This window comes from Cadophora gregata (assembly GCF_030347475.1).
Source record: "Cadophora gregata isolate MNR1 chromosome Unknown scaffold_17, whole genome shotgun sequence".
Taxonomy (NCBI): Eukaryota; Fungi; Ascomycota; class Leotiomycetes; order Helotiales; family Ploettnerulaceae; genus Cadophora; species Cadophora gregata.
The window spans coordinates 571,369-597,082 of NW_026695940.1; the positions used below are offsets into that span (position 1 = coordinate 571,369).

Here is a 25,714-nt window from a genome sequence, read left to right on the forward strand (position 1 = left end):
GGCAGATATTCTATTCAGCATCCATCCATCCACCATCCACATCCATCGTGCGAGCGAGCCTCAATCAGCAGCAGCATCAGCAGGCGAATCAGTAGCAAGGAGCAAACAGCTCTTCCTCCAAGCCCGTCAACTGCCAACCACAATCCTCCGTCTGCAGCTGCATCTCGCTCGCTCTCACTCTCGTTCTCGTTATCGCTCATACGCATTTTGTCGCGAATGCCTCTTCCGGCATGGAAAGAATCTATCATACACGTTTTTGTTTGCAAGTTCGCAATGGCTTGTTGCATTGCGTTGCGATGAGATGCTGGCTGCCTTGCTTCCTTGCTCCCGCTTCATCAAGGAATGAATCCCAGAGAAAGGCGGCGCATTGACACTGAAGAGAATGCAGAGCAGTGGCAGCAAAGCAAAGCAGAAGTCAGAGCGACCAAATCAGTTGAATATGCAAAGAGCTGTCTCTCCAGTGGTTTGCACCGATTCATCTTTCGTTTTCCGCATCTCATAATTGCAAAAGTAGTATCCCTGATGTGGTGACACATCCCAATCCAGGTCTGAAAAGACCGTTCATTCATCCTGTCTCGGACATCTACGCCGTAGTTGAGACTGGTTGTATTGAAAGGGCGAGGGAAAGCATATCGAGAATGGAATCGTATGTATTGTACAGTGTTCGTCAAACAAAATCGGAAGGATATGGTACAGTCGAAAGGTGGTCGGTAGCTTTTGGGAGCGAGCTGGTTTAATCAGGGACAGCTGCCGAGGCTTTATTCTTCCTCCGAACCAGAAGATTCATCTCCACTAGAATCGTCTTCAACAGCTGGCTGTGCATTAGCAAATGGAAATGTTGGCATCAGGGTTGAACTTACTTGGCAAGACAGGCTCTTGAGAATGGGAGCCGGAGCTCTGTCTCTGATAGGTGCCTAGCTTCTGCTCAAGAACCTTGATGTGGTGCTCCTGATCAACACTGCTCATTGGCTTGTTCTTCTTCTTTGGTGGCGGCTTGGCAGCAGTTTTGGGGCTCTCGCGACCTTGGATTGTCTTCCTAATAGCATCCTCAACCTCTGGTGCGTGCTTCATGATCAGTCCGTGGATCTTCCAGAGAAGGCTCTGACTGATCGAGTCGATGTCAAGCTCCAAGGTACCATCATCTTCAGCCTAAAGGAATGTTAGTTTATGGAGTGTCAGAAGGACGGGGAAACTTGCATCGAGGCCTGGTCGCTCTCGCTTGATGTCTTCCAATACTTGCATCGAGACATCGTCAGGTAGATTCATCAAGCCTGCAGAGATTGTTTCCTTCTCCAAGGTTCCCATGTACTTTGGACGATGGGTGGCGGCCTTCTTGGTAGCACCAGCCTTCTTCGGAGGAGGTGCAACCTTCTTGGGAGCCTTTGCTGGCTTTGTCTTCTTGACCTTCTTCTTGGATGCCTCCTCTTCTTCACTGACTCGCTTCTGAACAGTATTTACTAGCTCTTGCTGCATGGAGATGACGAATTCATCCTTGTTCTTGGCGCTCATCAAGGCAATCAACTTCTGTTGGTGTTCTAGAAGAAGCTCCTTAGCTGCGCTGAGAGAAGAAGTCTTATGGTTTTGAGCCTCTTCCTCCTCCTCGTCGTCTTCATCGTCCTCTGACTCGGGAAGACTAGGGCTAGCAACAGGTGGCGAGTGTTCGGCAAGGTAGCTATCCTTCTTGTCCCATTCTTCGTTGAACAGATTCTCGAATTGCTTACCAAGTTCATGGACTGGGTTGCCAGCTGGATTGAACTTGTAGCAGTTGGCGAAGAGCAGCCTCATATCCTTCTCAAAATCGCTTGCACTGGAGTACTGGCCGCCCTTGAGCTTAGTAGACATTGTTCCAAGGTCTATGGGCTTTTTGATGATGGCAAAGTAGTTGGGAATACCCAAGGCAACCGGATCTACAGGGATCATGAATGGATGATTAATCGACCAATATTTGTGCTTCATGACTTCGCTCAAAACCTCCTCGCAGAACTTCAACTCAGCTGCAAGCTTCTTATTCTTCGGTCTGGTCGTAGGGTACACAAGATCCTTGCTCTTGGGAGGATGGATCTCGCGCTTAGGACGACCACCATCACCCTTCGTGGAATCTCGACGGATAAGTGGTGTATTTGTAACTGGGTCGACTGCAAAGGTCTGTGCCGTAGGTGCGACGTGGGTTGGAGCTGGGTGAGAGCCTTTGGATTGACGGCGAGGAGCTGCTGCACGGGGCCCTTCGGGAGCAGGAGTTGACTTCTTGGCCTTCTTGTCTCGCTTGGGTGCAGGGACTGGCTCAGGGGGCATATTATCAATCTTGCCTAATATAACATCACGAACCTCGAGAGCAGCCTTGGAGATGGTGTGATCGGGGCCGTTGAAAGTCACAGCATTGTCGTAGATGAGCTGGACGTCGCCCTTGAAAGCCTCCATTGATGTGTAGCCACCCTTATTGAGAGCCTTCTCCATGGTCTTTAGGTCAACCTCCTTCGCGATCTTCTCCGCATATGGTTCAGCAAAGCTAGGCCACAGTTCTGCAACTGGAGCTCTGAAGTTCTTTCCAGCCAATGACCTAGCCGCAGCCTTGACCATCTTGACGAGCTCCTTGACTTCGTGAGGTGTGATTGGTGTTCCGGTCGAATGAAACTCAACGCCTTCCATCGCACCATTCTGGCTTGGAGCAGCCATATCGGAGGTGGTTGATTCTGCCTCGGTTTTGGTTCGCTTCGCGGAGGGTTCGATCTCGTCGTCGTCTTCACGCTCGCGAGCAATCTTGGCAGAAGCTGGAGCTTGTGGCGTAATGTCTCTTTCGATAGTCATGGGTTCTTGTGTCGTTTGTGGAGAAATGACCTGCTCGGCTTGCTTGATTGGCTCCTGTTCTTCGTTCATAGGTGGTTGTGTGGCAGGCTGTAAGGTATCTTCAGGTACAGTCTCGCTTTGATCCAAGGTAAGATGAGCTGTGTCTGCGCTGACGCCACTAACGTCAACTTCCTTCTCTGGCTGAGGCGTAGGTAGCTGCGTGCTGTCCAGATCAAGATCGAGGTCAGCTGGCTGCGCCACTTCCACCTCCACAGGAACCGAAAGTGTGTGTCGAAGATCTGACTCTGGTGCTTCGATAACCAATGGCACTGTAGTGGCAGCTGCAACGTCCTCGATCGCAGCGTCTATAGCAGAATCGGCGGAGGCAGGTTGCGTGGAGAGATCTGGTTGTACGAAATCGGTCGAGGCTGGGAGTTGCTCGTCGGTAGTTGTATTGGAGGAAGGAATTTCTAGCGCCGAAATAGAAGACATTTCGGTAGCCTGTGACTCGACGGCGTGGCTAGTCGATTCGCCGATTGTTTGGTTTGAAGAAAAGGCATCAACATTACTCGATCCATTCACTTCGGGGATGTCCAAGGCAGCAGCATTATCGGCAGGTAAAGGTGAGGTTACGGATTCGTTTAGAGGTAGATCAGTAGGGGCGTCATTCATGGTGGTCTCATTTCGGGTTGAGTCTCTGCATTTGTATTTTATTAAGCATGTGTACATTTGAAAACGAAGGAAAAGAGAGGTGCGCAAGAGTGTAAGGAGTTCGAGATAGACTCACCCGTTGATTTCTAAATCCAAAGCCATCTTGTCAGATGATGGAACGGGCTGGGCCTTCTGCTCAAATGCGACTCCTTCTGGATGTTGCGAGGTCATGACGGCCATCAACAAACAGACCTCTACTGGGAGAGGCGACGCCACAAGACAGGTCAAGACGGGAGAGCCTCTCAATCAGCTGCGACCTAGGATACTTAGGATGCGACAAAGTTTGCGACACCGAGTACAGGTGTTTCGAGTTGTAGAGATGATCTGGAAGTGAGTGGGGGTAGTGTTTGTTTTTATCAATGTGACAGCCTTGCGCTGAAGCTGTAGCCTTGCCTTGCGCGACAGGAAGAGCCGGGGTTTGCCAGCAGCGCAATTTCTCGAAACGCGTCGAAGTATCAAGCCACCAAGTGAATGCGCTTTTAGCTGAAGGCGAAAAGTGAATGCGCCCGCGATGACTCGTCGCGATGGCGATTTTGTTTTGTTGGCGGTGTTTTGTTTGGGCGGTTGATACGCGACGACGAACAAGCGCGTCCGAGGATCTTGAGATTCAAAAAGATGCGATGCGACGCGCAGGGAGTACACCTAACGAAAGAGACCCAAGTATTAAATGGACAGGCAGTCAGCAACACCGACACCGGGGATGCGCGCGACAAATAAATGTGCAGGCAGGCGATCAGTGGCGATGCGACAGCTAGTTCGTTGATGACTCTTCTGTTCGCGGCGGCGACCAGCTGGATGGGATGGGATGGATGGACGGGACAGCCGGGATCGTGGATTGCCAGACCGAGCCGAGCTGGTAGAAAGGAAAAGGGAAAAGGGAAAAGGAAAAAGTGTGAGAGTGCAGGATTTGACCTGAGTGGTGCGGCGTGTAAGGAAGGCCGGGTTGTATTCAGATGTGTTGCGCTGCGCTTCGTGGTATCATGTGCTTTGGTCGGAACGGGAAGCGACGAATGAGGGCCGCGCAGAGGTTCAAGGAGAGAGCAAATGACAAGAGCAAAGATGGAAGGAACGACGGTTGCTTTAAGAAATGGAGATGTAGCCCGCGCTAGCGCCCCCGAGCTAAGCGACGCCAATCAGAACGCTGCACTGGCCAGCAGCCCAGTCGAGCTGCAAAAAGCAGGGATAGATGCAGTCCAATGAGGCCGTGCCTTCCACCCCCCAAGCCCGACGCTATCTTTTCACCGACACACGTGACTAAGCTTGGAGAAAAAAATGTTTCGAGAGGTCCCGCCTGAGAAAGTGAGAGGGAAGAGAAGAGAGCTCCTAGTCCAGCACGGCAAGGCAACACTGAGTTGCACCACCAACAATCCTCGACCCTTCGCCAGCCTTACCTCGTATAGCCTCATAGGACACTGGCAGACTTCCCCATCAAGCTTTATCTCCAGCACAAAAAGCATTATGGCCGCCAAACGAAAGCTCCCCATGAAGATTGGCTTGCCGACTATCAAGCAGAGCGCAAAGCCGCTAGGAAAGAGCACTGTGAACGACTCAAGGGCTGTGGTTTCTGGCGGTGGCTATGCGACCAAGACCGCAAACGATGTAGTCGATATATCCAGCGATTCGAGTAGTGATGATGCCGTGGAAGATTCAGAAGCCGAGAGTGACGGATCTGCTGCAGGAGAAGACGTAGCGATGGAGGATGCACAAGAGACGGCTGACCCTGCGAATCCTAATAATGAAGACGAGGACGAAGAATTGGCCGAACCGTCGTTTGGGGACCGAATTCAAGCTCTGGCAGACGAGCCTATCGATGTCGCTGCTGCCTTCGAAGACCCCTCCCAAGCTTTGACCTACCCCAATGGCGCAGCCATACAACCCCCCTCCGGCGCATCACTGGGTACGGTTCTTTCTCAAGCTCTCAAGACGAATGACGTCGCACTCCTCGAATCGTGTCTTCAAACCACTGATCTGAATACCATCCGCGCAACGATACAACGTCTCGATTCTCCACTTGCAGGCATCCTGTTACAGAAAATTGCGGACCGGTTATTCAAGAGACCTGGCAGAGCCGGGAGTCTAATGGTCTGGGTTCAATGGACCTCCGTCACACATGGAGGATACCTGGCGACACAGCGAGATCTGATTAAGAAGCTGGCGGAACTGGACAGAGTGGTTGATGGAAGAAGTACGGCTCTGCGGCCGGTACTGGCTCTGAAAGGGAAGTTGGACATGATGGGAGCACAAGTGGAATACCGCAGAAGCGTACAAGATCAGCGCAGACGGTCAGATGAGGACGAAGATGACGAGGATGTGATATATGTTGAAGGAGAAGAGAGCGAGGAGGATGGGGCTACAAAGTTACTGAAGAACGGCGAGGGAGACCTCTCAGATATGGACAGCGACATGTCAGACGATATGCCAATGGTCAACGGGGTAAACTCCGACTCAGAAGAGGAAAGCAGTGACGAAGACAACCTTCTTGATGACGAAGCAGAAGAAACAGATGCGGATTCAGGCGACGAGGATGAGGCGGACGATGATTCCCGAGGAGAAGAGGACGATAGTGATGCAGATCAGTCACCTCCAGCAAAGCTGTCGAAGACTAAATCAGTGTTTTCTAAAAAGCGATAAACAAAAAGGGCAGGATAGCATTTGGCGTTGCATGGGACGGCGTTTGTTTGGCTACACTGTTGTTTATTGTGAAGCTACCGAGAGCATAGATGTGCGATACCTCTGGACGAGGAGGACATTGAACTACTTGTATAGATCAGCCGGATTCAAAATATACCTCTGGACTTCTTCTGGGAGTCAATTCAGCCTCGTCCCAATGCACAATTCCACTAAGTTCTTGGATTCTCGTTAAAAACATCTCGGTACCGAGAAGTTAATCGATTAGCATCTACATTACTCGTACCCAGCTTGCAGGTACCAAGCCCTCAAACAAGTCAATATACAGTAAGACCCAACCCCCGCCCACCCAAAAAAAAAGCTTACCCCTCCTCGCCCTCCTCGGCCCTCACATAACATGAGAGTCCTTGGGAAAGCTTTATCGCACTCAAAACAATTCAAGTCTGGAGACCTGCACGACACGTGACACGTTTCAGAAGTCCCCATCACACCTCATTCTGCAAGACAAGCTTTTTCTGGCATTCCTACCTCACCTACATTCAGATACTTAACAAGTTTCGCATGACGCCACTTTACATTCCGAACTTCCTTCCTTTCAAACAAATTCTTTCTACAAAGACGTGCAACAACCGAGTCATCCGATCCTAAATTCCAGCCTTACGATGCACATTTCAGGACAGTAATGCATGGTGGAGAAAATCAGGTGAGGTGTTTCCTGAAATGGAAGATATCACTCGTTCGTCTCAGCCACATCTCGGAACTTCTCAGCCGGATCGTCTTTCGTGTGCCGAGATTCCTTTTCATTCCCCTGCTTGTGTCCTGGAATCCAAGAGATCCAAGCCTTCCTCACGTCCAATGGTGCCAAATCCGAAATCCGAAATACAAAAGGGAATTGAAGTTCTCAGAGATAACTTATTCCCAGCAAATCTTTCTTCTACAGGATCCTTGTTCTTGCCCTGCCCCAAGCGTCTCTTGTCCATCGAGCCATTCTTCTCAACCCTGCAGAAAACTGCCACTCGGAGTCTGGGAGGTATGATTTCAAAATCTATTTTAAGACGTGTCTCGGTACGAATGAAGTTTAGGGATCAAGTGATCCCCCAGAGACCCGGACAGGAGAAACCTTCACAGAAGAGCCTCAGCTTCAAGTGTGTCGAATTGGGTTAGATGTCGGACGGAGACTCAAAGCTTGTGTTCCTTTGCGAGGTGGCTGGAGACCTTGTGGCTTTAAGGTAGGTATGGACTGACTTGCGTACTTTACGCGTCCCATCTTGCTAATAATTTGAGGAAGGAACGATCCGGGGAACAATTCGGCTGGCATTCGTCAGCCTTTTCGTGGTGGTCATTTCTCTGTACCTAAGGTAGGTATGCAGGAGAATTGTGGAGGCCTCCCAGATTATGGATGCCCGGAACCGAGGATTGTTTCTGCTTTACTACGAGATCTCCTCCGGCGGGCTTTCATCTCATATGTTATTATTTGGCATGTCATTGACACAGCGACGCTAAGTCTCGGAGGCGTTCGAGGTGCATCACCAAGCACAGTTGCTCGGCTTACTAGATCTCATGCTTAACCTCGTTCCGGACATCCAACAGTATGAAACAAACAGTGCTCAAGTGAGCATTTTCCCATTCAAGGTATCCTCATGGTCATAAAATATGCAGCCCCGGCTTGGTCTTTGGGTTCTCCAACCTGAGTGATCGGTGCTGTGAGTTGAGGTCCACTGTAGCAAGAACCCCTGTCTCGTCCACTTTTAACTCTGCAGCCGCTAACCCTGAGTGCACGGCGCTGACGACGCCTGCCTCCCTGTCTCCTCATTCATCAGCTCCTCAGCTCCTCAGAGCTCTCTCTTTTCTAGATCTATTCATTCCCTTTTGTCTTGCGTCTATTCGTTCCTTCACTTATTTAGTCTGATATCTCGTTGCCTACAAGGCTGATAACTTTCAAATTTCATGCTTGTCCCTGGAATCGATTTGATTTGCTCTTTTCAAGCCACCACGCGCGCGGGTGGCACTGCAGGTCTTGGAAGCTCGTGTCCATTGGCATTTCATCATCGCCAAGCACTTGGCAACATCCATCCCCTACTCAGAAACAAGGCTGAGGATAGCCTCGACCAAGAATTGCAGACCCCAAGTCATTATCGCATTTCAGGATATCTCTTATGATTTCTTTCCTTTTCGAACTTTTTCAACACAATCCGATATATGTTGAACACGATGGCGAATCTGAAAAAGCGCCTCGCTGGCGCAGTGTTATTGACGGTACTGTCCATATTGTCTATTTGCCTGCTTCTGCCGAAATCGCGGGTTGGCACACGTCTACAAAATGTCACTCTCGGTACGGCAATTGAGAATTATTCGAGTCTGTGGAGATGGCATGAGGACAGTTCGAGTGGGGAAGAGGATATTGGTGGTGGGATTAGACTGGTGGTTTTTGGAGACTCCTGGGTTGATGATACCCCGGAGAACCAAGGTAATAAGGGGAAGAGCTGGCCGGAGGTTATGTGTGAAGAGGTAAGCATCTTTGTTTTCCAAAATAAGGTTAAAACTAACATATAAACTTAGATCAACTGTACATCTCGCCTTACTTTTGCAGCAACACAACCTGCATCCGACTGGCCAGCTCTCCCACCAACAGGTGTCAAAATCTCCAATAAAATTCACGCCTGGGCAGTAGAGAATACGCGGTACCTCCCTCGCGAAGACACCAACTACACTCTTCCAGATCTATCAGCCCAGGTCCAGGCCTATCTCTCGCTCCCAGCTCCCAAGGAGGCACCCAAAGAAACCATCTTTGTCCTCTCCTTCGGCTTCTGGGATATCTACGATTTTGCTCGTCTTGACTACGTCATGGCTATGAATGTCACAGATAGATCTATCGATGAAATCTTCACCCAGCTCGACATACTTTACAACCACTTCGACACAACATTATACCCTGCTGAGATTAATGCTATCAGCCGACCAAAATTCAGAATCATTATTCCCCGCCTGTTCGACCCGACCTTGACTCCAGGCTGGACATCACATCGTCCGGCACCACTATCTCCAAGTAGTGTTGCTGAACAGCAGAAAAATGCCGTGTATCTGACAGAACGCTGGAATCAGATGGTTGAGAACAATATGGGATCATGGATGAACAGCCTATCAGATTTTGAATTCCAAGCCGAATCGACAGAAGACGAAGTGCCTATCCCTCTAGAACCATCCGAGCCTTTCCAGCCCCCGAATGTCCCATCCCAGTCCGAAGAGCAAAGCCGCACTGACATCCGCCAAGCTCGTACGCTTTACAAACCTGGACCAAATCCAAATCCAAACCCCAACTCCAAGACAGAGTCTTTCGCCTCTCGCCAGAAAGCCGCACCTCTAGCCATATCCATACCCACAACTACCACCCTCCTCCCCCAGAAAGACATCTTCTACTACGACGCGCCCAAGTTCCTCCTCGACATCATAGTCGAGCACGCCCTCGAAGACGCCGGTCTCGTCGACGCATCAGGTCTCGGCGAAGGCGAATCATCCTTCATCTCAGTATCATTACCCTGCGTACGAGAAGTACAGGATGGTGAGAATTCTGATGGAATGGTTGATATGAACGGTATGTTGGTGTGTAAAGAGCAGGATTTGTATCTTTGGTGGGATGCGTTTACGTTGGGAGGTGTGGCTAATGAGGAGATTGGGAGGGAGATTGCGGAGAGGGTGAGGATGGGGAGGGGATTGAGGTTGGCGTGGGAGAATAGTGGGACGAATACTTGATGAATGATGATACTGGTTCTGTCAGGCCATTTCCTCTGTTTATAGGTTTCCTTTGTTTGGGTAGTTGGGTTGGCTAAGGAGTTCGGATGGGTCTGGATACCTCTTTGCGCATAAAGCATAGCAGCATTTCTTGGAGTTTTGGAAAAGAAGGAGCATTGTAGGCGCGCTGGAGGGGCGGGTGCTGGCTATTTGTTGTATTTTTGGCATTGAATTTTACATGTCACTACAACTTTTTGGTAAATAAGAGAACATGTGAAACAAGTAACCCTCCGAGAATGTGTTTCGATTTTTCACACGCAAAAGTTCTCTCCGCCATGTGCAGAGGTGAAAAGAGCAAAGTGACCACTTTCCTCTCTCACTCTCACCACGACATCCCTTCCTTATCTCCATTCCATTCACAACCTTCCTTCCCAGGATAACTCAACCGACAACTTCCTCTTCCCCTTCCCCTTCCAAGTAGCCCCTCAATGGAAACCCCGGCATCTAAACCGCGCCTCACCTGATCTTACCCATCCACAGATTACATTACCTGCCGTCAAACCCTCACCCAGCACATCAACAACGCCAGTCTGCGAAGTCCTATTACCTCTTGGTAACTAATTACCGACCAGCACAATCACCAACCTAGCAGCAGCCATACAAAGTTAGAAGTCCCTTTCAAACAATCAACATCCACAATACACCAAAGCCAGATTACTGGATCGTACATACCCTACAACCAGTCCTCTATTCCCTTATCATTCATTCATTGCCTGGGCACTCCATTGCGTCGAGATCGAGAAAACTGGCACAAAATCCCAGCTGGAAGTAATGACTTTGACAATCTGATCTCTGAGTCTCTCTTCCGAATCTTGTGTAGCTTGGCAGAAGACTGTGGAAGATATCTACAGAGAAAAAGGGGGAAAACGGACTTCAGCCTCTGAGCGGTACAAACCCAGCCGCAGAGTCTGGCTTGGGTAAAGTTTCTTGGGCTCATAATCGGCTCCTGCGAGGGTAGGCTGAAAGACTTCGGTGATGAAAAAGCATTGTAAAGGACACGAGACAGGGCTGTAACTTTTGGAGTAAATAAATCCATCATTGGTTGGACTGGTTCCAAACGGGAACCTGCTCTGTCCATTGTCTAGCAATACCAGCTTCCGGTTAAGATATGATACCAACTTACAAAGCACACTATGATATTGGCTTGCTATTTATTGTATGAGCCAAGCCCAAAACGCCAATTGCGAGCCATCGGTACGTACAGATTCCTCCAGCAGACCGTGGCAATTACCCCTCGTTCCATGTTACATGCGTTCTATCCTTCCATTTAATATGCCATTTCCCAAGCAAGGTCCGCAACGCCAGTTTCAATACCAACACCAACTTCAACTTGAACTCCAGACTCCTCTACATATGCCTACAAGATTCTTGCTGGTGCTGATCCAGGTGGCAAGATTGGAGGTGGTTCCAACTTTGGTGTAAAAATCTCTGCTGGTCTTGGTGCTGGTGCTGGTGATGAAACTGGGTTTGATGGTGCAAGAGGACCAGTCTCATGGACCCCACAAGGATTGGCACATTTCTTTCCCTTATGACATCCTGGACCACACCTCTGCCCGTACGTCATACAACTGCATCCTCGTCCCGTACAGCCAGATTTACACGAACAACTCAACGCTACAGCAGATATCCTCTTACAGTCCTCCTTGAACAGCGCCGCATCAAAGTCGTCTCCAAAACCGTACTCCTTCGGATTTGCCAGTATGACTCTTTCCAGGTAATCTATTACCGACCTCGTTTGCTTGGGTGCTTTCTCGTTTGTGCAGAATGGGTATTGTGAACAGAACTTCCAGTGCCGCATCGTATCTTTCATGAATCGTTTCTGCATGACCATGCCACCGCGGAAGAGACAGTCTGTCACTGTGATCGGAGCATGGATCGTGCCCGGTGGCATTATTAGTGTGTCGAAACGGGTCAAGGCGATGACCTTGATCCATTTGGGGTTGGGCAGCCAGTCTTCGCCATGCTTGCTGAATCCCGCTCGAGCCTCCATGTCTTCCTCGGGCGTCTTGGTGACGATTATTGCCCAGAGCTTGAGTACAGATTCGTCCTCGGGTGTTGAAAAGTAGTTGTCATAATGAGCAGCTGCAATCTCAGAGTCTGCAGCAGCGGAGTCCAATGTGTATTCTGAATTTGGCTCTAAAGTCACCCTACGTTGAGTTAGCACTGGGTTCTGGCTGTCCGGACAACCTTCTTGAATGGAGCTTACCATGTGTAGACTCCCATGTTGTCCATATGCCTGCGATGAAGGAGGAGTCAGCGAACTCGTATTTTCATTCAGAGTGCCCGCCAAAAGGTCGTTCCGCAAGAGCTCGAAAGTCAGATTCACCTACCAGGAGGAGAACGCTCCTGCTTGACCATTGATCTGGAACTTGATGCATGACTGAATATCAACTGCATACGTATGGATCGTCTCAGTGGTCTTCTTCCCGATCTCGGTCAGGTGTCCTGCAAGCCGGACGGCCTGAGAAGAGGCATAACGGGTGGCATTCGCGAGCTCTCTACAGTGCTTAACTAGCGGTGGGGGAATCAGAAGTCTAACAACGTCAACATAGATGTACAAGAACTTCTCGGGAAATGGAGGACTTGCTCCTCTTTGCATTCTATATTAAGAGCATTTATCGGTGCCTGGTTCCGGTCTCTCATTCGGGCTATTGCTTCTTGAAGTTTCAGCGACCGCACCGCGGGATAGTCATCCGAGTAGGTCTGGCCATAATCCTGAACATCGATAAGCATTTCAGGGTCGATAGCCACAGCTTCATGCAGCATATCGACTGATGTTGTGGCCGGTCGCCCAGTTGACCATGGTCTATCCCGTAAAAGCATGACTTTGCCTCCATAGCCATGCCCAAGCCACACATCAAGGTCTCCAAGATTGACAGCCATGAAGTCACCTTCTTGAGGATTACGTCCTGTTTGGGCTGCCTGCCCATGGCGTAAGATGTGAGCTCCCTGCGGGGCAAGATGTGAGTAGTAGGTGTTGGGGTACAATGTATCCGCCGCCTCATAGGTGTGCAAGAGTAAAGCCGCTCTCGGGTCTCTAAACAAGCGAGTTTGTTGATCATTGACAAATGACATCCTGTCAAAAATAAGCTTTGGCTCTGGCTCCAATTTGACAAGCCGCGGAGGTGTGATGGGACTCCATGGTGGGGGAGACAACGGCGAGAATTGTGGAGAGTGCTCCTGAACCTTAGGAGTTCTGGGAGGTATCGCAAGATCCATGGTCACGTATGGATGTCTGTGATTGGCATCCATGCAGCTACGGCCTTGACTCCCTGTGAGATGTATGGGCGGTGAGACTATGGTAGCCTCACGGCTGGCAAGGTGTGCGAACTAATCGGACTCTAACTCAGCCCAACAGACGACGGCATGAAGCAGGTTCAGTGGTCAATGAGACGGATTTAAAGATTAATTATGCCGTGATATTGTACAATTGTTGGCAGTCTCATCCATGGTGAAAGAATTGGATACATCGTTGGAAACGCCCTGGCAACTTGGACGCTTGCAGCCTTGAGGCGTTTATGGCTTACGTAATCCAACAAATCGACACGTGACGGAGCAACATGCGACCGACTGCTTTTGGTGACGAAGAATCCGAGAATGGGCAAAGATGCATACAGCACTTTGGTTCTGATACCAGGTCGTTTCTTACAGCCGGATTCAAGGGGCTGCTTCTTGAAACGTAAAGTGTTGAGAGCCTACCTTAATGGAAAAAGCGAGATATTACAGACAATGTCGTGTTGGTGAGATGGGATTGTTCTTGAAGGAAGAGTATTAAATTCGTCAGGTTCAGTATCAGGAATTCTACAAACAATCGTTCCATAAGCAATTTAGAGTCCAGACTTTGTTTGTTGTTGCCTTTCTGGTTACTCTTCAAATTGCATTGGGTGCCCGGATCTGATCTTTGAGCACCAAATATAGCACAAAATACCACAAAACCTGTCACATACGACCATAGATTGAAGAGAAAAGGGCATCCCGTCCGCTCTGCCAAACTCAAGCTTCAAATCGGTGGATTAGTAGTTGGGTGGGTGACCACCAGCGAATACCCACTGTTGTATGTTTTTTAGTATTCTTTTTTGGTCCGCTCACGTCATAGTGGGGAGAGTAAGGTGGTTGATATGCTTAAAAATTCTACATGCTTCTGGCAGTCAACTCTGGACACTTACTTTCAGCTTCAAATCCTGTCGCCGCAGGGCCCAAGAACTTTCTATGAAAAATGACAGCCTTGAGGCATTCCCCGAGTCCCCACTAAATTATGAACTGGATTGAGTCTCCACAGAAAAGTTTGTTCTTGTTGATATCTCCCTGTTGGGAGCTTTGACATTTCTACGTCGAAGACCAGCAAATCGCTTACTTTGGAAAGTGAGGACTCGTATTTCCGCCTTGGATAACCTGACATTTGGAGGACTGGTTCGAAATGACGTTCTTGAGGCTCTTGTACATGATGAGATTGTTAATAGTAACAACTCGGTCGGTAGGGAGTTCGAGGACGCTGAGCTTGGTGCCGTTGCGTGAGGCTGTCGTCAAGATCGTGAGGGTGAAGAAAATGCCGAAATATGCTATGGAATGATACTGAGAGAGACAAAACTGGTCACAATCAATGACTATACAATACTGAGATGGAGAAAAAAATGCTTTGCCATTGAATAATTGCCCGAAGGTAGCTTTGTAAAAGTTGGACCTTACAGAAGCACGGTTGTAGGTTTTATCGATCTCGGCGCCCGGTTTCTGGATAGTGACAGCATCTAAATTAACCTTCTTTGGGATGTACTTCTCAGCGTTACTAATCAAGAACATTGGTTGGAAAAGCTGAAGGTAATGATTAAACCGAAGATATGTCTCTGCCCCTCTTTGTGACTTTGAAATCAACCACCAGTGATATACATTCAACAATTAGGTGGGTTTGCGGTTCTGCCAGATTCAGTAGCTCCTGAGCTATACACCAAGAGCCTGTTAACCAAAACAAACATTCAGGTTACGCGAGCTCAGAAAAGGGGGGCACAGATGACGTCCACGTGATGACCAACAACTGCCGATGACGGACTGAGCCAAAGTATATTTCTAAAGTATATTTCCCAACGCTCCCTGAAGACTTTGATCTCTCATCTCATCTCCTTTGGATTCCTACAGTCAAACATACCATTCTTCGCGGACATATCTTACGCTGAGTTGAGGAAGAAAGCAGTTCAAGTCAGCACCGCTTACATCTGTGACCAAGCAACATCTTACCATACCCGGAGTTAAAAATTATCAAGGATCTGGAAAGACCTTAAAAATTATTTCATTCGGTGATTTCGCTCGGAGATTTTCTTCCTTCACTTTTATTTGGCTCTCATCTCGAACTTCAGCCTCACTCCCATCCCCCCGTCATTCTACATATCTTTCCACACACCAACCAGCCAATCTCAAAATGCAACTTCCACTCACACTCTCGCTCGTTCTCGCCCTCACTACCTTCCCCATCTCAACCACCGCATCATCCAACAACGCATCAGTCTGCTACGGTACCCCCCTCCCACCACTTCCTCCCTCAACCGCAACCGTAAACCGCACGATCCCCTGGGGAACGCCATCTTTCACGCTCCCAAACGGCACCCTGTGCTGCGATTCTCTGACTCAAGTCCGAGCCGGCATCAATGTGATAAATGCACAGCTGGTTGAGTTGCTGGCGCAACGAGCGGCGTATGTGAGGGAGGCGACGAGATTTAAGGCAACGTTGGATAGTATATTCTCCCTTTCTTCATTTTTCTCCTTTCCTATCAGCTTTAGATATATAAGTCGGCTCTCGTTGTCAGTTCGTGGGGAGAGGATGGGAATATGAGATAGAGCATTAGATGAGTGGTTCAAGTTGCTCATGCTGACACAAAAATTCTAGCGGTCGATGTCCCAGCCAGAAATGTAGAAGTCATTGAAGGGGCTGTGAATGCTTCTAGAACGACGAATCCGAGATTACCAGAGACTATTGCGAGGGCTGTTTTCGAGGCAATTATCAATGCTAGTGTGCCTTTTGAGAGATGTGTGTTTGGGGAGTTTGAAGAAGGGGGATGTGGTGGGGAATGAGAATTCTTTAATAGGAGAGGAAAATCCTTTAGAGGGCCTTAAGACAGTCAGCAGAAGGGGAAAGCTTCACCAGTATTTTCAGGGGACAGGGATATTTAAAATAATTTAGAACTTAAGCAAAAGTATATACACTACAATAAACTAAAACGAATCGCTGATGCAAGTAGAGAGATCATTATTATCGTATCATACACCTCTATCCTTTCCACCTAATCTATTCCCTTTGTTTTCCTCCTCCCAGACGACTTCTATGACGACCTCCGCTTGATGAACCTGGCCCTAGGTTTCTTCGGTGGTAGACTGGCTCGCTTCAAAGCTTTCGCTTCCTTCGTCGTCCGCTTGCCGATATCCCATCCCCAGGACCGTAGCATCTTGACCACTTTCGGTGTCACGGCTGCTGTGAGAGGGACACGAACGAAGATGAAGGACTTGTGGATTGCGTAGGCGAGTGCGAGTGTTGTTGCTAGACCTGTGGAAGGTGTTAGCCATGGCCTGACTTGAAGGTATCTTTTTTGCGGTAGATATGTTGAGGGGGAAGAGGGTAGCAAAAAAAAGTGGATTGTGGAGATCGTGCAGCACTTTGTATCAAATGAACTTGAGAAGGAGGCTTATTAGTAACTTACTGGCATCCTTTTTATTCTTCTCTGTTGCTTCTTCTACGCCCCAACCTGCCATTTCAACCGCATCACTGACTACATCATCGCCTGTGAATTCCTGCTCGGCTTTCTTCATTGAGGCACGCCATTCGTGCCAGAAATTCTCGACAGAGTCGGGAATTAGCTTTTTGACATTCGTTACAATGATTTCTTCCCAATGACCTAGCGTAAATCAGTCAGTGGAAGTTCCAAGACATTGTAGGCCTTGGAAAGACAGTGAGAGGAGATTTGCACTGTCCGGTCCGGAGGCATTGAAGCTGGTATCCAGTCACGGGGCAATCTCTCGGGTTTCCCTGAATCTAGAGTAGGCCCCATTGATCCCAGCGCCATGATCGCAAGAAATCCACGTTCGGTGTATTTCTGTGTCTCATCTAACATGCAGCCTTGCAATGTCGTTCGCATATACTCCCGCTGCTTCAGACATTGTAGATGAAGCTGTGACATCTTCCAAAGGTATATTGCCAAGCTACTTCCTCAAACTTGCTGATTCGTCCGCTGATCGGATGGCATCTACCAAAAGAGGTTTCGTAGAGGATCCAAGGATATCCAGAACTTTCAATGGGCATTGTGCAGCTTTCGATGTCTGTCCCAATATTGCTTCCACATTGCTTCCATTCCAGTTTCCAGTTATCATGAGCATGCCAATCCAGTCGTTCCCCTCATATAAGGTATGTCGCTATCCAAATCCAGTTTTCCGAGTTTGCTTCCAATTCCCTAATACCAGACACTGCAAACTCCTGGTGGGGAAAGAATAATGGAAATTCCCAACTCACCAATTCTCTCTGTTCCCAAATACTTCACCAGCAAGTAGCAAAACGGAAAATCCGCCGCACTCAGCAGAAAGTATACTCCAACAGCAGACCACCCATATTCCCTACTCAGCTTCTTCAGTCGTCCTCCTAGCGTCGTTGGCTCCGCTTCCGCTGCCGCCGCCGCTCCATCTGCAGATCCTAGATTCGGTGTCGGATTTGGGGAAACTGGTTTACCGTTCCGTCTTGCACGAGAATTATGTAGAAATCGGATGGAGTTACGCAGGCGTTGGAGGAGTGTAGGATTTCGGAGGGAGGGTCGACCGTGGGAGGAGAATGTGAAGCCCGTTGACGAGGAGGTCTTGCTTGATGCCCGGGCGGTGTTTGTAAAGGATCTTTGGGCGAGAGAGCGGAGAGGCGTGTTTATCTGGAGATTTGAGGGTCGGAAGGCGGTTCTGCTGGCTAATGGAAACCGTAGAGCTCCTCGAGTTGTTGCGGCGGAGAAGGTTGTTCGTAACATCTTGTTGAGGCGGGGTAGCTATCTTGCGATGGCAGATCTGGCAGCTATTGCCTTCTTCAAATTCGCAGATTTGCATCCAACAGCTCAATGTAGCGCCTCCTCGAATCCTCCAACGCCTTCAAACGAGTGAGATCCTTCCGTTAAGTCCGTCTTTGAACGATCCGGCTCGTCCGCAGACTCCTGAACCCAGAGAAACGCTGTCTTCTCCCTAACACTGTCCACAATAGTACACGCTTTAGTAGGAATAACTTGAAGGACTAAATGTCCATTATCGTGGTCGTACTTATCGATGCGCGGATTGTTGTGGTCTGAGGATGCTCGAAAATTGTTGTTCGCGGAGCCCACTTCCTGGCATTCCAGGTTAGTGGTAGGCAGGGGCAGCTTCTGCACGGTGATGCAAGTGGGTTTGGAAGCTTCTTTACGGTGGACGACAGCCGCACTTTTCGCCCTGCAACGGCTGCTCTGTTGACTTCACTCCAATGTGACGCTGCTTTTCGAGCAGTTGGACACTGTTCAGGGTAGCGAGAACTTCAAAGAAAATAGCCGTCACAGTGCACATCTTCAAGTCAACAACAACTCGACGAAAACAACTTCCTCCGGACAAATCATTCTGAACAACAATATACCTCTCGAAAGATTCCTGAATTTTGCTACAAACATCAAAGACGTCTCTTTGATCACGCACGAAAATATATACAATGAAATTCAGTACAAAACTTCCCCTCCACCTCAAGCAATATTCTGCCACGAGCTTCAACCTTGCGCCTAGATATATGCTGTGTCCACCCAGGAAGTGTAACTGCTTCCCAAAATTGACGAAATAGTAACGGCAGAGCTCAGCTTCGTGGAAAAGCTTGCACGAGTTCCAGAAGCTCCAGCGCCGGTGTTCCCATATTCCTGGAAGGTAACAGACCCGGTGCGAGGATCATCGGTGTTCCAAACTTTCCATCCAGCCCCATTGATGATAGATCCAAGCACAGTATTCTGAACGACAACTCTGGCATACTCCCTCCATGGACGTCCAAGGTAAACGGTTCCCGTCCCTGCCGTCGAGCTTGCTGACTTGTCGATGGTTGATTTGTTGATTACGTAGTATGAGGGATCTGAGGATGAGGCCCGTCCGCTGGCAGTCACTGCTCCAGCAGCAGAGACGCGGATGTCAGACCTGGTGATCCAAGCCACCGCGTGTTGGCCAAAGATGAAGTCAACAGCTCCTTCGATGTAGCACTTTCCGTATACTTGGTTGCCGGTATTGGCCAAAAGAGTGTCTTGGTATCCATAGAGACCGACACCATAGTATCCTTGCTGGGTCCCGTACGCAGACAAAGCAATGGCTTGCGAGCCTTTTCCGTAACTGTTTTCGATGTTGATGTTGTAAAAGGCCGAGTTCGCGGCATCGTTAATGACCGTGCCAGTGGATTTGTCGTTCTCAGCTCCACTTGCAAGACTTGAGCTGTGGGTGATGGTGACTACATTGGAAGTGTAACTGCTTGTATCTGTGGTGTAGCCATAGATCTTGAGAGAAGCTTTTCGTGCCGGTATTTTGACTTGTTCCTTGTAAGTGCCAGCCAGGATGAAGATGCTCTGAGCAGTGGTCGATGTTGTGCTCAAAGAGTCGATTGCTGCTTGGATCTAAGATAGTCAGTCAAAGCTCTCATGTTCAGTTTGCTTCAAGTACAGTAGAATATTGCCCCCCGGATCCGACAGTAATAGCACCAGCAGGAGCTGTTGTCCGCCCAGCAGCCAGCACCGCTGTCACAAAAGTACTTAGAGAAAGAATGAAACGCATGATTGCTTTTGAGCGAATTGTATGTGGTAAGCTTGGAGAGGCGTCACTCGAAGAAAGTGACTGGCTAAGGAAAAATGGGAGGAGCGGGATGATTTATCGACTTTATAGTATAAGAGTAGATGAGTAGGGTCTACCCTTCGGCAGAAATTGGTTGCCAAAGACTTGATGTGGAAAATTGTCTACCGACATCATGCAGGCAACCAAGCCTAGTAACTCGTAGTGGAAGGATGACCACCCTTGACCACAGCTTCTTGGGGCACTTTTCCGAGTTCTCTGGAGTCTGGGGTCTTACAATTCCACCTCTCGCATTCCATGTTCCTGGTCGTCCACCTGGCTAGGCCGCGGAACGATATATCGACATTGATCCACGGTAGAAGCATATAAGCGACTGGATCAGTGGGACTTTGCCCCACGGTTACGACAGTCTAGCCATCTGACCAAAGATATTCGAAACTTTGAACACTTTACTAGAGTCGTGTATTCGTATGCGACAAGGGTGGCACAGATATTGTGCGTTTGTTTCGAGGATCACGGAAATCCCAGAAAGCTTATCTCTTGATCCTGGAATGCCACCAATGAAGACACAGCAAGCAGACAATCGAATAATCCGATATGAATAGACTTCAGCAGTATCGAAGATGAGATGACTTCTACTGTAGATCTTCCGGGAAGCTTTGGTACCTGAAGACCATTCTGGACTTCTGGCAAATCGAAGGAGACCTTGTCCCTGTGATCGTGTAGCAAGCATTTCCATGGCCAAATTTTGCCAGAGCCCATGCTCACACGAGTAATCTATATGGTGCGAAGATGTGAACTAATTGGATCTCGTCGCTGGTCGAGGTGCTTTGTCGTCGAGATGTCAACCATCTACGAGCTAGCTAGCCAGTGCGGATCAAAAAGCTTGAGCATGAGAAGCAATCTTGTCGTAACATTGCTTCGCAACTTGAACCAAACTCCCAGAGCGATTCATGGTCCATCGACGCGATTTCCATATTATTTAAAGCAGATGAAGCTTTTACGGAGTCCGAAATGAGGATATTTTGTTAATTTGAGGAAAATTAGGAGTCTGCGTTCCAACTTCCATGGGAACCCACCAATCACAAGCGAAATTGCTTCCCCCATGACTTTGATCGCTTCACTGTTGTTGAAACTTTCCAGTTTGATCAATTCGAAACGAACGGACTTCAACACCTCCTCTTTCAGTTCTCCACCAACAGTCCTTCACTGCCTCTCGAAAGTTCGCGGTCTTGCCAGCCATGATTAAAAAGGAGCTTGCCACTAATCCACATATGGACTTCAGCTGGCACTTACGAAGTTATGGTCATCTGCCCGAACATTTGTAACAACAGACTCAAGTTCAGCACTGCTCATCCACGCATTTTGATCTGGCATCTGACAATACCAATAAAGGCAAGCTTTTCCAGACTTCCATGCTCAGTAAAAGCCGCTGTCTGTCGTCCACAAAAATGGGACACTTGCTATATGATCGACAGCTCAAATATCATACCCGAGGATGAGTGGAAAGGTTAACCTAAGTAGATAGGAGAAGAAGTCTATTTTGTTTAAATATCTCGAGATACTTCAGAAGAAATCGTTTTTGGTCCTCTTATCTTTCTCATCCAAGCTTGCACAACTCTCTCTTCTCACCTTGCTTCTCACATTCCGTGTACCTTCAGCTCCCCTTGCTTAGACTGCCAATCATTCAACGTGGTTCAATTACTTTCTTCGGTTGAACTGGTCTCAGCGAAGCATCTCTAGTCTTCGCTATTCCCATGCCAAAGGCAAAGGGGAAGACAACAGCAACCTCTGTCCCGTTGCCCGATGTCGGATTCAGCACCAACATTGTTATCTCCCAGCCGCCTTTAAGAACCAAGATGATTGCTTAGCGATCAATTCGGGAACCGGTATCACTTTCACTGGTGGATCTTGCTTCGGAAGTATGGTTTGAGCATTGGTTCCGTAGGTGAACGAACAGACAATGACGTCTCTGACGTAAACGATAACTCATTCACAGTAACTGACCACAGACCACAGGATGGTAATGAACACGACTACAAGGATAGTTCTCCAGCCGGCAAACCCACTGACTGCGTACCCATCACGAACTTTACCATCTCGGCATGAAGGGAACAGTCAAGTCTGATGCTACCAACATTTACATCCCCTCTGTCTCATGCTCAGGCTGGACACCGACTGACGCGGCTGTTACTGGAAGTAAATCCAGCAGAGGATACACCGGCATGCCATCAGATACTTCTTGCTAAGAAAATACTAAGTAGACGGACGAACTGGAACTGGCAGAAAAAGCGACAATAGCAGAGACTCCATGCAGCCATTCAGCTCTGCTACTTGACAGCGGGTTATGATGGATTCGGCTGGGCGAGCACTTGCTTGCTGGTTACCTGCCCTTCTGCTGTATATACTATTTACCCAAAAGCGTGGTCTCATAGAGAGGCAGTAGCATAAACAGAAATGCTTTCACACCATGTGGGCCAAAGACCATATCGTGAAGGTATCAAGTCACAACACCAGAAAAGGAAAACAGGAGCAAAATGCACCTTGATAGTCCCCTTATAAACAAGAATCCACTTGTCTAGCTCTTTCAGTATACTGGCAATACTTGAACAAACATGTGTCCAACAGCTCGCACTCCCAGCTGAATGTGTCTTTCCCAGGCCCAACGTGCAAAGAGAAACCGTGAACGGACCGAATGCAAACCCTCTGAACGCCATCTATGCACCATGCCAATCCCCCCCAAAAAACACCCGAATACCGTCCGATTTACGCCGAATCATACAATCGTAACCTTTTTAACAACCATCTCTACTCCCATCCACTCACCACAAACCTACTTCTCCTTCGCCGCGCCCTTAACCTTCGGCATCCTCTCATACGCATTCGGACTCCTCTTCCTCACACTCCCCTCTCCACTCCCATCCCCCTGCCCCTTATTCTTTCCATGCCCATGCCCATGCCCACACCCATTCCCATTCTCATTCCCCTTCCTCTTCCCCCTTCCAGCCCCACCTCCAACCGGCCTCGCACTCCCATCATCGCCACTATCACTCTCGCTTCCACTATCCGACGACGAGCTCTCATCACTACTCTCATCGATCCCCTTCGGCGCATGGTAGATACAGCACACTTTGCTCTTCTTCCTGCCGAGGCCCTCATTGTCCACTACGTCTTCCGCCCATTTTATGCGCCGGCGCGTGCTGCCTCTTTCGCTGTCTAGGGGCGCGCCGCGGAGGTGGAGGACCGCTTGGGTTCGTGTCTGAGTTTGCGTTTGAGTTCTTGTCGTGCTGGAGGTTTGAGGCGCGGTTTGTAGGAGTTGGGTTTGTTGGCCCACTGGGGCGCGCAAGGTGGTCGCCATTGTGGTGCGGTGAGTTCTATATTGTAAAGACGGGTAGGTCTTGCAGATTTTGAGACTCTAGAAGTAGAATGGGTTGGAGCTCTTATGTCCTGGAGGTCGAAGAGTAGTGGTGTTGTCCTTATTTCGGATTTGTGAGCGAGCCAGTGAGCGAGATGTCCGGCCTTTTTGTCCCGCTACGCAATAATCCACCTGCAGGCTCTCGCGTATTGTCGTGCCTCGGAGCCGGTCGCAGGAAATATCTCCAGCAGCTGGTTCCTTTGGGAAGAAGCTGCAGTGTCGAAAAGTTGCGTGTGTGGAAATTTATTGAGTGGTGGTGTGTTTGAGGCTTGAATTTTGGATGTTGCCCCACGTCAGTCATGGAAGGCGAGTTTGGGTCCGAACGAGGGGCAACTTACAGTGTCACGTTTTACTTTCAGGGAGGCGAGTTTGTTTTCTTTCATATCCAGGTACCTTAGCAAGCGACGAATCCGAGCAGGTTCTACTTCAGACTTTCTTACACTTATATGTCACTACAATATACATCACTACTATTGGTGAGCGACAGTCGCTGAGTTCAACCCATTCACATGTCCATTTTCATTTCAGGACATGGTAAGTCATAATTTAAGCGTTCTTAACCAACTAACAAAATCAGAAGCATGTTTGTTCAAAGAGCAAGGCCGCGAAGGAAAGTTCTGGGTCATTTCATAATAACTCTTATACCTCGTATGTCGCATATTCGCGCCTTCGTTATTTCCAAGACGGCCCAAATTAGACAAGCATAAATAAGCCCATCACCGAGACCACACATATTCCCAGCCCCCTTTCCCATCCGATCCTTCCAGCACCTCCAGGACTCGCTTTCTGCAAAACCGCCGTCCTACTTGGCCCAACCGACGAACAACTCGCAGTACCACATCCCCATCCACTAGGACAGCAATTGCCCCCAACACTCGCGGCACAAGTCTCCCAGCCCGAGGCACAGGTTCCAGTTGGAGTTGCTACAGTAGCTGCCGCGCCGACAGGGACAACGACCGTGACGCCGCTGCTGATTATCGTTGTTGAGCTTGTGGGCGGACAGGACGTTTTCTCGCAGTTGCGGCCTGTGCGGCAGCAGCCTCCTTCATAGTAGGCTTCGCAGGCGTAGAAGCCTGTTGGACATGTCGTTGGGCCGGCTTCGGTGGTTGTGGAGGTAGAAGTGGTAGTGCCGCTCGTGGGTCGGATGGGGATAACGCCTGTTGCTGAGGTTGTGGTTGTGATGCTTACAGATGTTGATGTTGAGGGTATTGAGGAGGAAGATGATGGTGCACATGAACTGAGAGCGCAGACTCGGTCGGTCGGACAGCAACCACCTCCCAAACTCGCTGGACAAGCTTGGACGTTCAGAGGACAGGCTGTAGAAGAGGTTGATGTTACTGTACTGACAGCTGTACTGGTATGTGTGACTGAAGAAGCTGTAACTGTGAAAGTCCGAGTAATGACTGTAGTCACTACTGCAGGAGGATCCATTGCACCTAGATATAGTCAGCATAGAAACACATAAAGAGAAAGGTATCCTTACAGCCACCCGCTACACAACTAAACCCTGGTATACAACACCCTCCACCCAATATAGACGGACACGGCGTGTTTGGCGCATCGCACTGAGTGACAGCTCCAGCACATTGTGCCCCAGCTGGACAGCATCCAACAACACCTAATCCGGTGTCCGGGATACTGAAACACACTTCATCCGTTGCGCAGCAACTCGTAGGTGACATAAGCATGGAACAGCTATTGGTCCCAGTCGGACAAGTGAAATCCCTAGCCTGAAGTGCTGCCAAAACTCTAGCAGCATCACGACCTCTTACCAAATCCCTAGCCTTCAAATCCTCAGCTCCAGCGGTATTCTCTGTATGTAGTAAAAATGGGGGCATAAACTGCAAAACCGTACTCTCATTCCCTTGCAGTCCATCCTTTTGCAAAGAACTATCTCTCCTCAACACAGAACTCTCACTCCTCGTCTCCAACAGTCCCTTCTGTTCTAGCTCCCCCTCGAACTGCCAATACTCCATATAAAACTTCTCTCCCTCATCATCGCTCATTTTCATAACGCCCACCGGCTTCCTTCCCAGCCGTATATGCTCTTCTATAGCTTCGAGGTCGCGGCGCCGGGAAGGCGGATCCTCGGGCCAGAACTTGACATGGGGAGGGAGGTTGTAGGGCCATTGTGCCGTGTTTTCTGATTGCGACGGTGCTTTTGTGTCTGAGTCTGGGTTTGAGGAGGTGTGGGCGCTGGTGTGCGAGACTATGAGGAGGAGGATTGATGTTGGGAGGGAGAGGATGCTGGGTGTGAGGCGCATGGTTGGTGGTTTGAGGAAGACGAGGCTGTAGAGCCTGATATCGTATCGAAGAGACAAGATCAGCGTTGCAATGCGACTGGCATTCTATCGAGGAATGAAAATTCAAGCTTCAGGCAAAATAGACGGAGAATATCCAAGACATGTCTAAAGTGAAAGAAAGAAAGGAAAAGACCAGGAGTTGAAGCTCTGGACTTGGTTATTGGCGGGGTGGCTGGGATGCAAGTCAAGATCAAGCAAGATTTTGGGCCGTCATCAAACCATGTGGCTGGAAGCTTGCCAGCTGTCTCGGACCCGTTACAAAGGGCCATTGTTTACTTAACAGCTTCCGTACCCT

General features: G+C 49.1%; 10 protein-coding genes across 10 annotated transcripts; 3 read left to right on the plus strand and 7 right to left on the minus strand.

Annotated features, from left to right (window-relative positions):
• Nucleotides 1-758: 758 nt before the first annotated feature.
• Nucleotides 759-3,675, minus strand: ONS95_006008 (uncharacterized protein; the record flags this gene model as incomplete). Its single annotated transcript, XM_058499445.1, has 4 exons — nt 759-811; nt 861-1,149; nt 1,198-3,481; nt 3,572-3,675. 4 exons carry the CDS (start codon nt 3,673-3,675, stop codon nt 759-761), a joined length of 2,730 nt encoding a protein of 909 aa, XP_058350489.1.
• A 1,278-nt stretch (nt 3,676-4,953) lies between these two features.
• UTP5 (Small subunit (SSU) processome component) lies at nt 4,954-6,126 on the plus strand (the record flags this gene model as incomplete). The annotated part of the gene is made up of 1 exon (XM_058499446.1): nt 4,954-6,126. One exon carries the CDS (start codon nt 4,954-4,956, stop codon nt 6,124-6,126), a length of 1,173 nt encoding a protein of 390 aa, XP_058350490.1.
• Nucleotides 6,127-8,334: 2,208 nt separating this feature from the next.
• On the plus strand, nt 8,335-9,873 carry ONS95_006010 (uncharacterized protein; the record flags this gene model as incomplete). The annotated part of the gene is made up of 2 exons (XM_058499447.1): nt 8,335-8,631; nt 8,683-9,873. 2 exons carry the CDS (start codon nt 8,335-8,337, stop codon nt 9,871-9,873), a joined length of 1,488 nt encoding a protein of 495 aa, XP_058350491.1.
• A 1,396-nt stretch (nt 9,874-11,269) lies between these two features.
• Nucleotides 11,270-13,131, minus strand: ONS95_006011 (uncharacterized protein; the record flags this gene model as incomplete). The annotated part of the gene is made up of 4 exons (XM_058499448.1): nt 11,270-12,059; nt 12,119-12,148; nt 12,243-12,446; nt 12,500-13,131. 4 exons carry the CDS (start codon nt 13,129-13,131, stop codon nt 11,270-11,272), a joined length of 1,656 nt encoding a protein of 551 aa, XP_058350492.1.
• Nucleotides 13,132-13,488: 357 nt separating this feature from the next.
• ONS95_006012 (uncharacterized protein) lies at nt 13,489-14,709 on the minus strand (the record flags this gene model as incomplete). The annotated part of the gene is made up of 2 exons (XM_058499449.1): nt 13,489-14,499; nt 14,599-14,709. The coding sequence occupies 2 exons, from the start codon at nt 14,707-14,709 to the stop codon at nt 14,263-14,265; spliced, it is 348 nt and encodes a 115-aa protein (XP_058350493.1). The 3' UTR covers nt 13,489-14,262.
• A 288-nt stretch (nt 14,710-14,997) lies between these two features.
• Nucleotides 14,998-16,145, plus strand: ONS95_006013 (uncharacterized protein). Its single transcript, XM_058499450.1, has 2 exons — nt 14,998-15,635; nt 15,788-16,145. Exons 1-2 carry the CDS (start codon nt 15,323-15,325, stop codon nt 15,970-15,972), a joined length of 498 nt encoding a protein of 165 aa, XP_058350494.1. The 5' UTR covers nt 14,998-15,322; the 3' UTR covers nt 15,973-16,145.
• A 75-nt stretch (nt 16,146-16,220) lies between these two features.
• Nucleotides 16,221-17,897, minus strand: ONS95_006014 (uncharacterized protein; the record flags this gene model as incomplete). Its single annotated transcript, XM_058499451.1, has 3 exons — nt 16,221-16,441; nt 16,596-16,790; nt 17,402-17,897. The coding sequence occupies 3 exons, from the start codon at nt 17,895-17,897 to the stop codon at nt 16,221-16,223; spliced, it is 912 nt and encodes a 303-aa protein (XP_058350495.1).
• Nucleotides 17,898-18,662: 765 nt separating this feature from the next.
• On the minus strand, nt 18,663-19,686 carry ONS95_006015 (uncharacterized protein; the record flags this gene model as incomplete). The annotated part of the gene is made up of 2 exons (XM_058499452.1): nt 18,663-19,529; nt 19,576-19,686. 2 exons carry the CDS (start codon nt 19,684-19,686, stop codon nt 18,663-18,665), a joined length of 978 nt encoding a protein of 325 aa, XP_058350496.1.
• Nucleotides 19,687-20,860: 1,174 nt separating this feature from the next.
• On the minus strand, nt 20,861-23,059 carry YPI1 (Type 1 phosphatases regulator ypi1; the record flags this gene model as incomplete). Its single annotated transcript, XM_058499453.1, has 1 exon — nt 20,861-23,059. One exon carries the CDS (start codon nt 23,057-23,059, stop codon nt 22,535-22,537), a length of 525 nt encoding a protein of 174 aa, XP_058350497.1. The 3' UTR covers nt 20,861-22,534.
• A 750-nt stretch (nt 23,060-23,809) lies between these two features.
• ONS95_006017 (uncharacterized protein) lies at nt 23,810-25,380 on the minus strand (the record flags this gene model as incomplete). The annotated part of the gene is made up of 2 exons (XM_058499454.1): nt 23,810-24,552; nt 24,600-25,380. 2 exons carry the CDS (start codon nt 25,378-25,380, stop codon nt 23,810-23,812), a joined length of 1,524 nt encoding a protein of 507 aa, XP_058350498.1.
• Between the last annotated feature and the right edge of the window lie 334 nt (nt 25,381-25,714).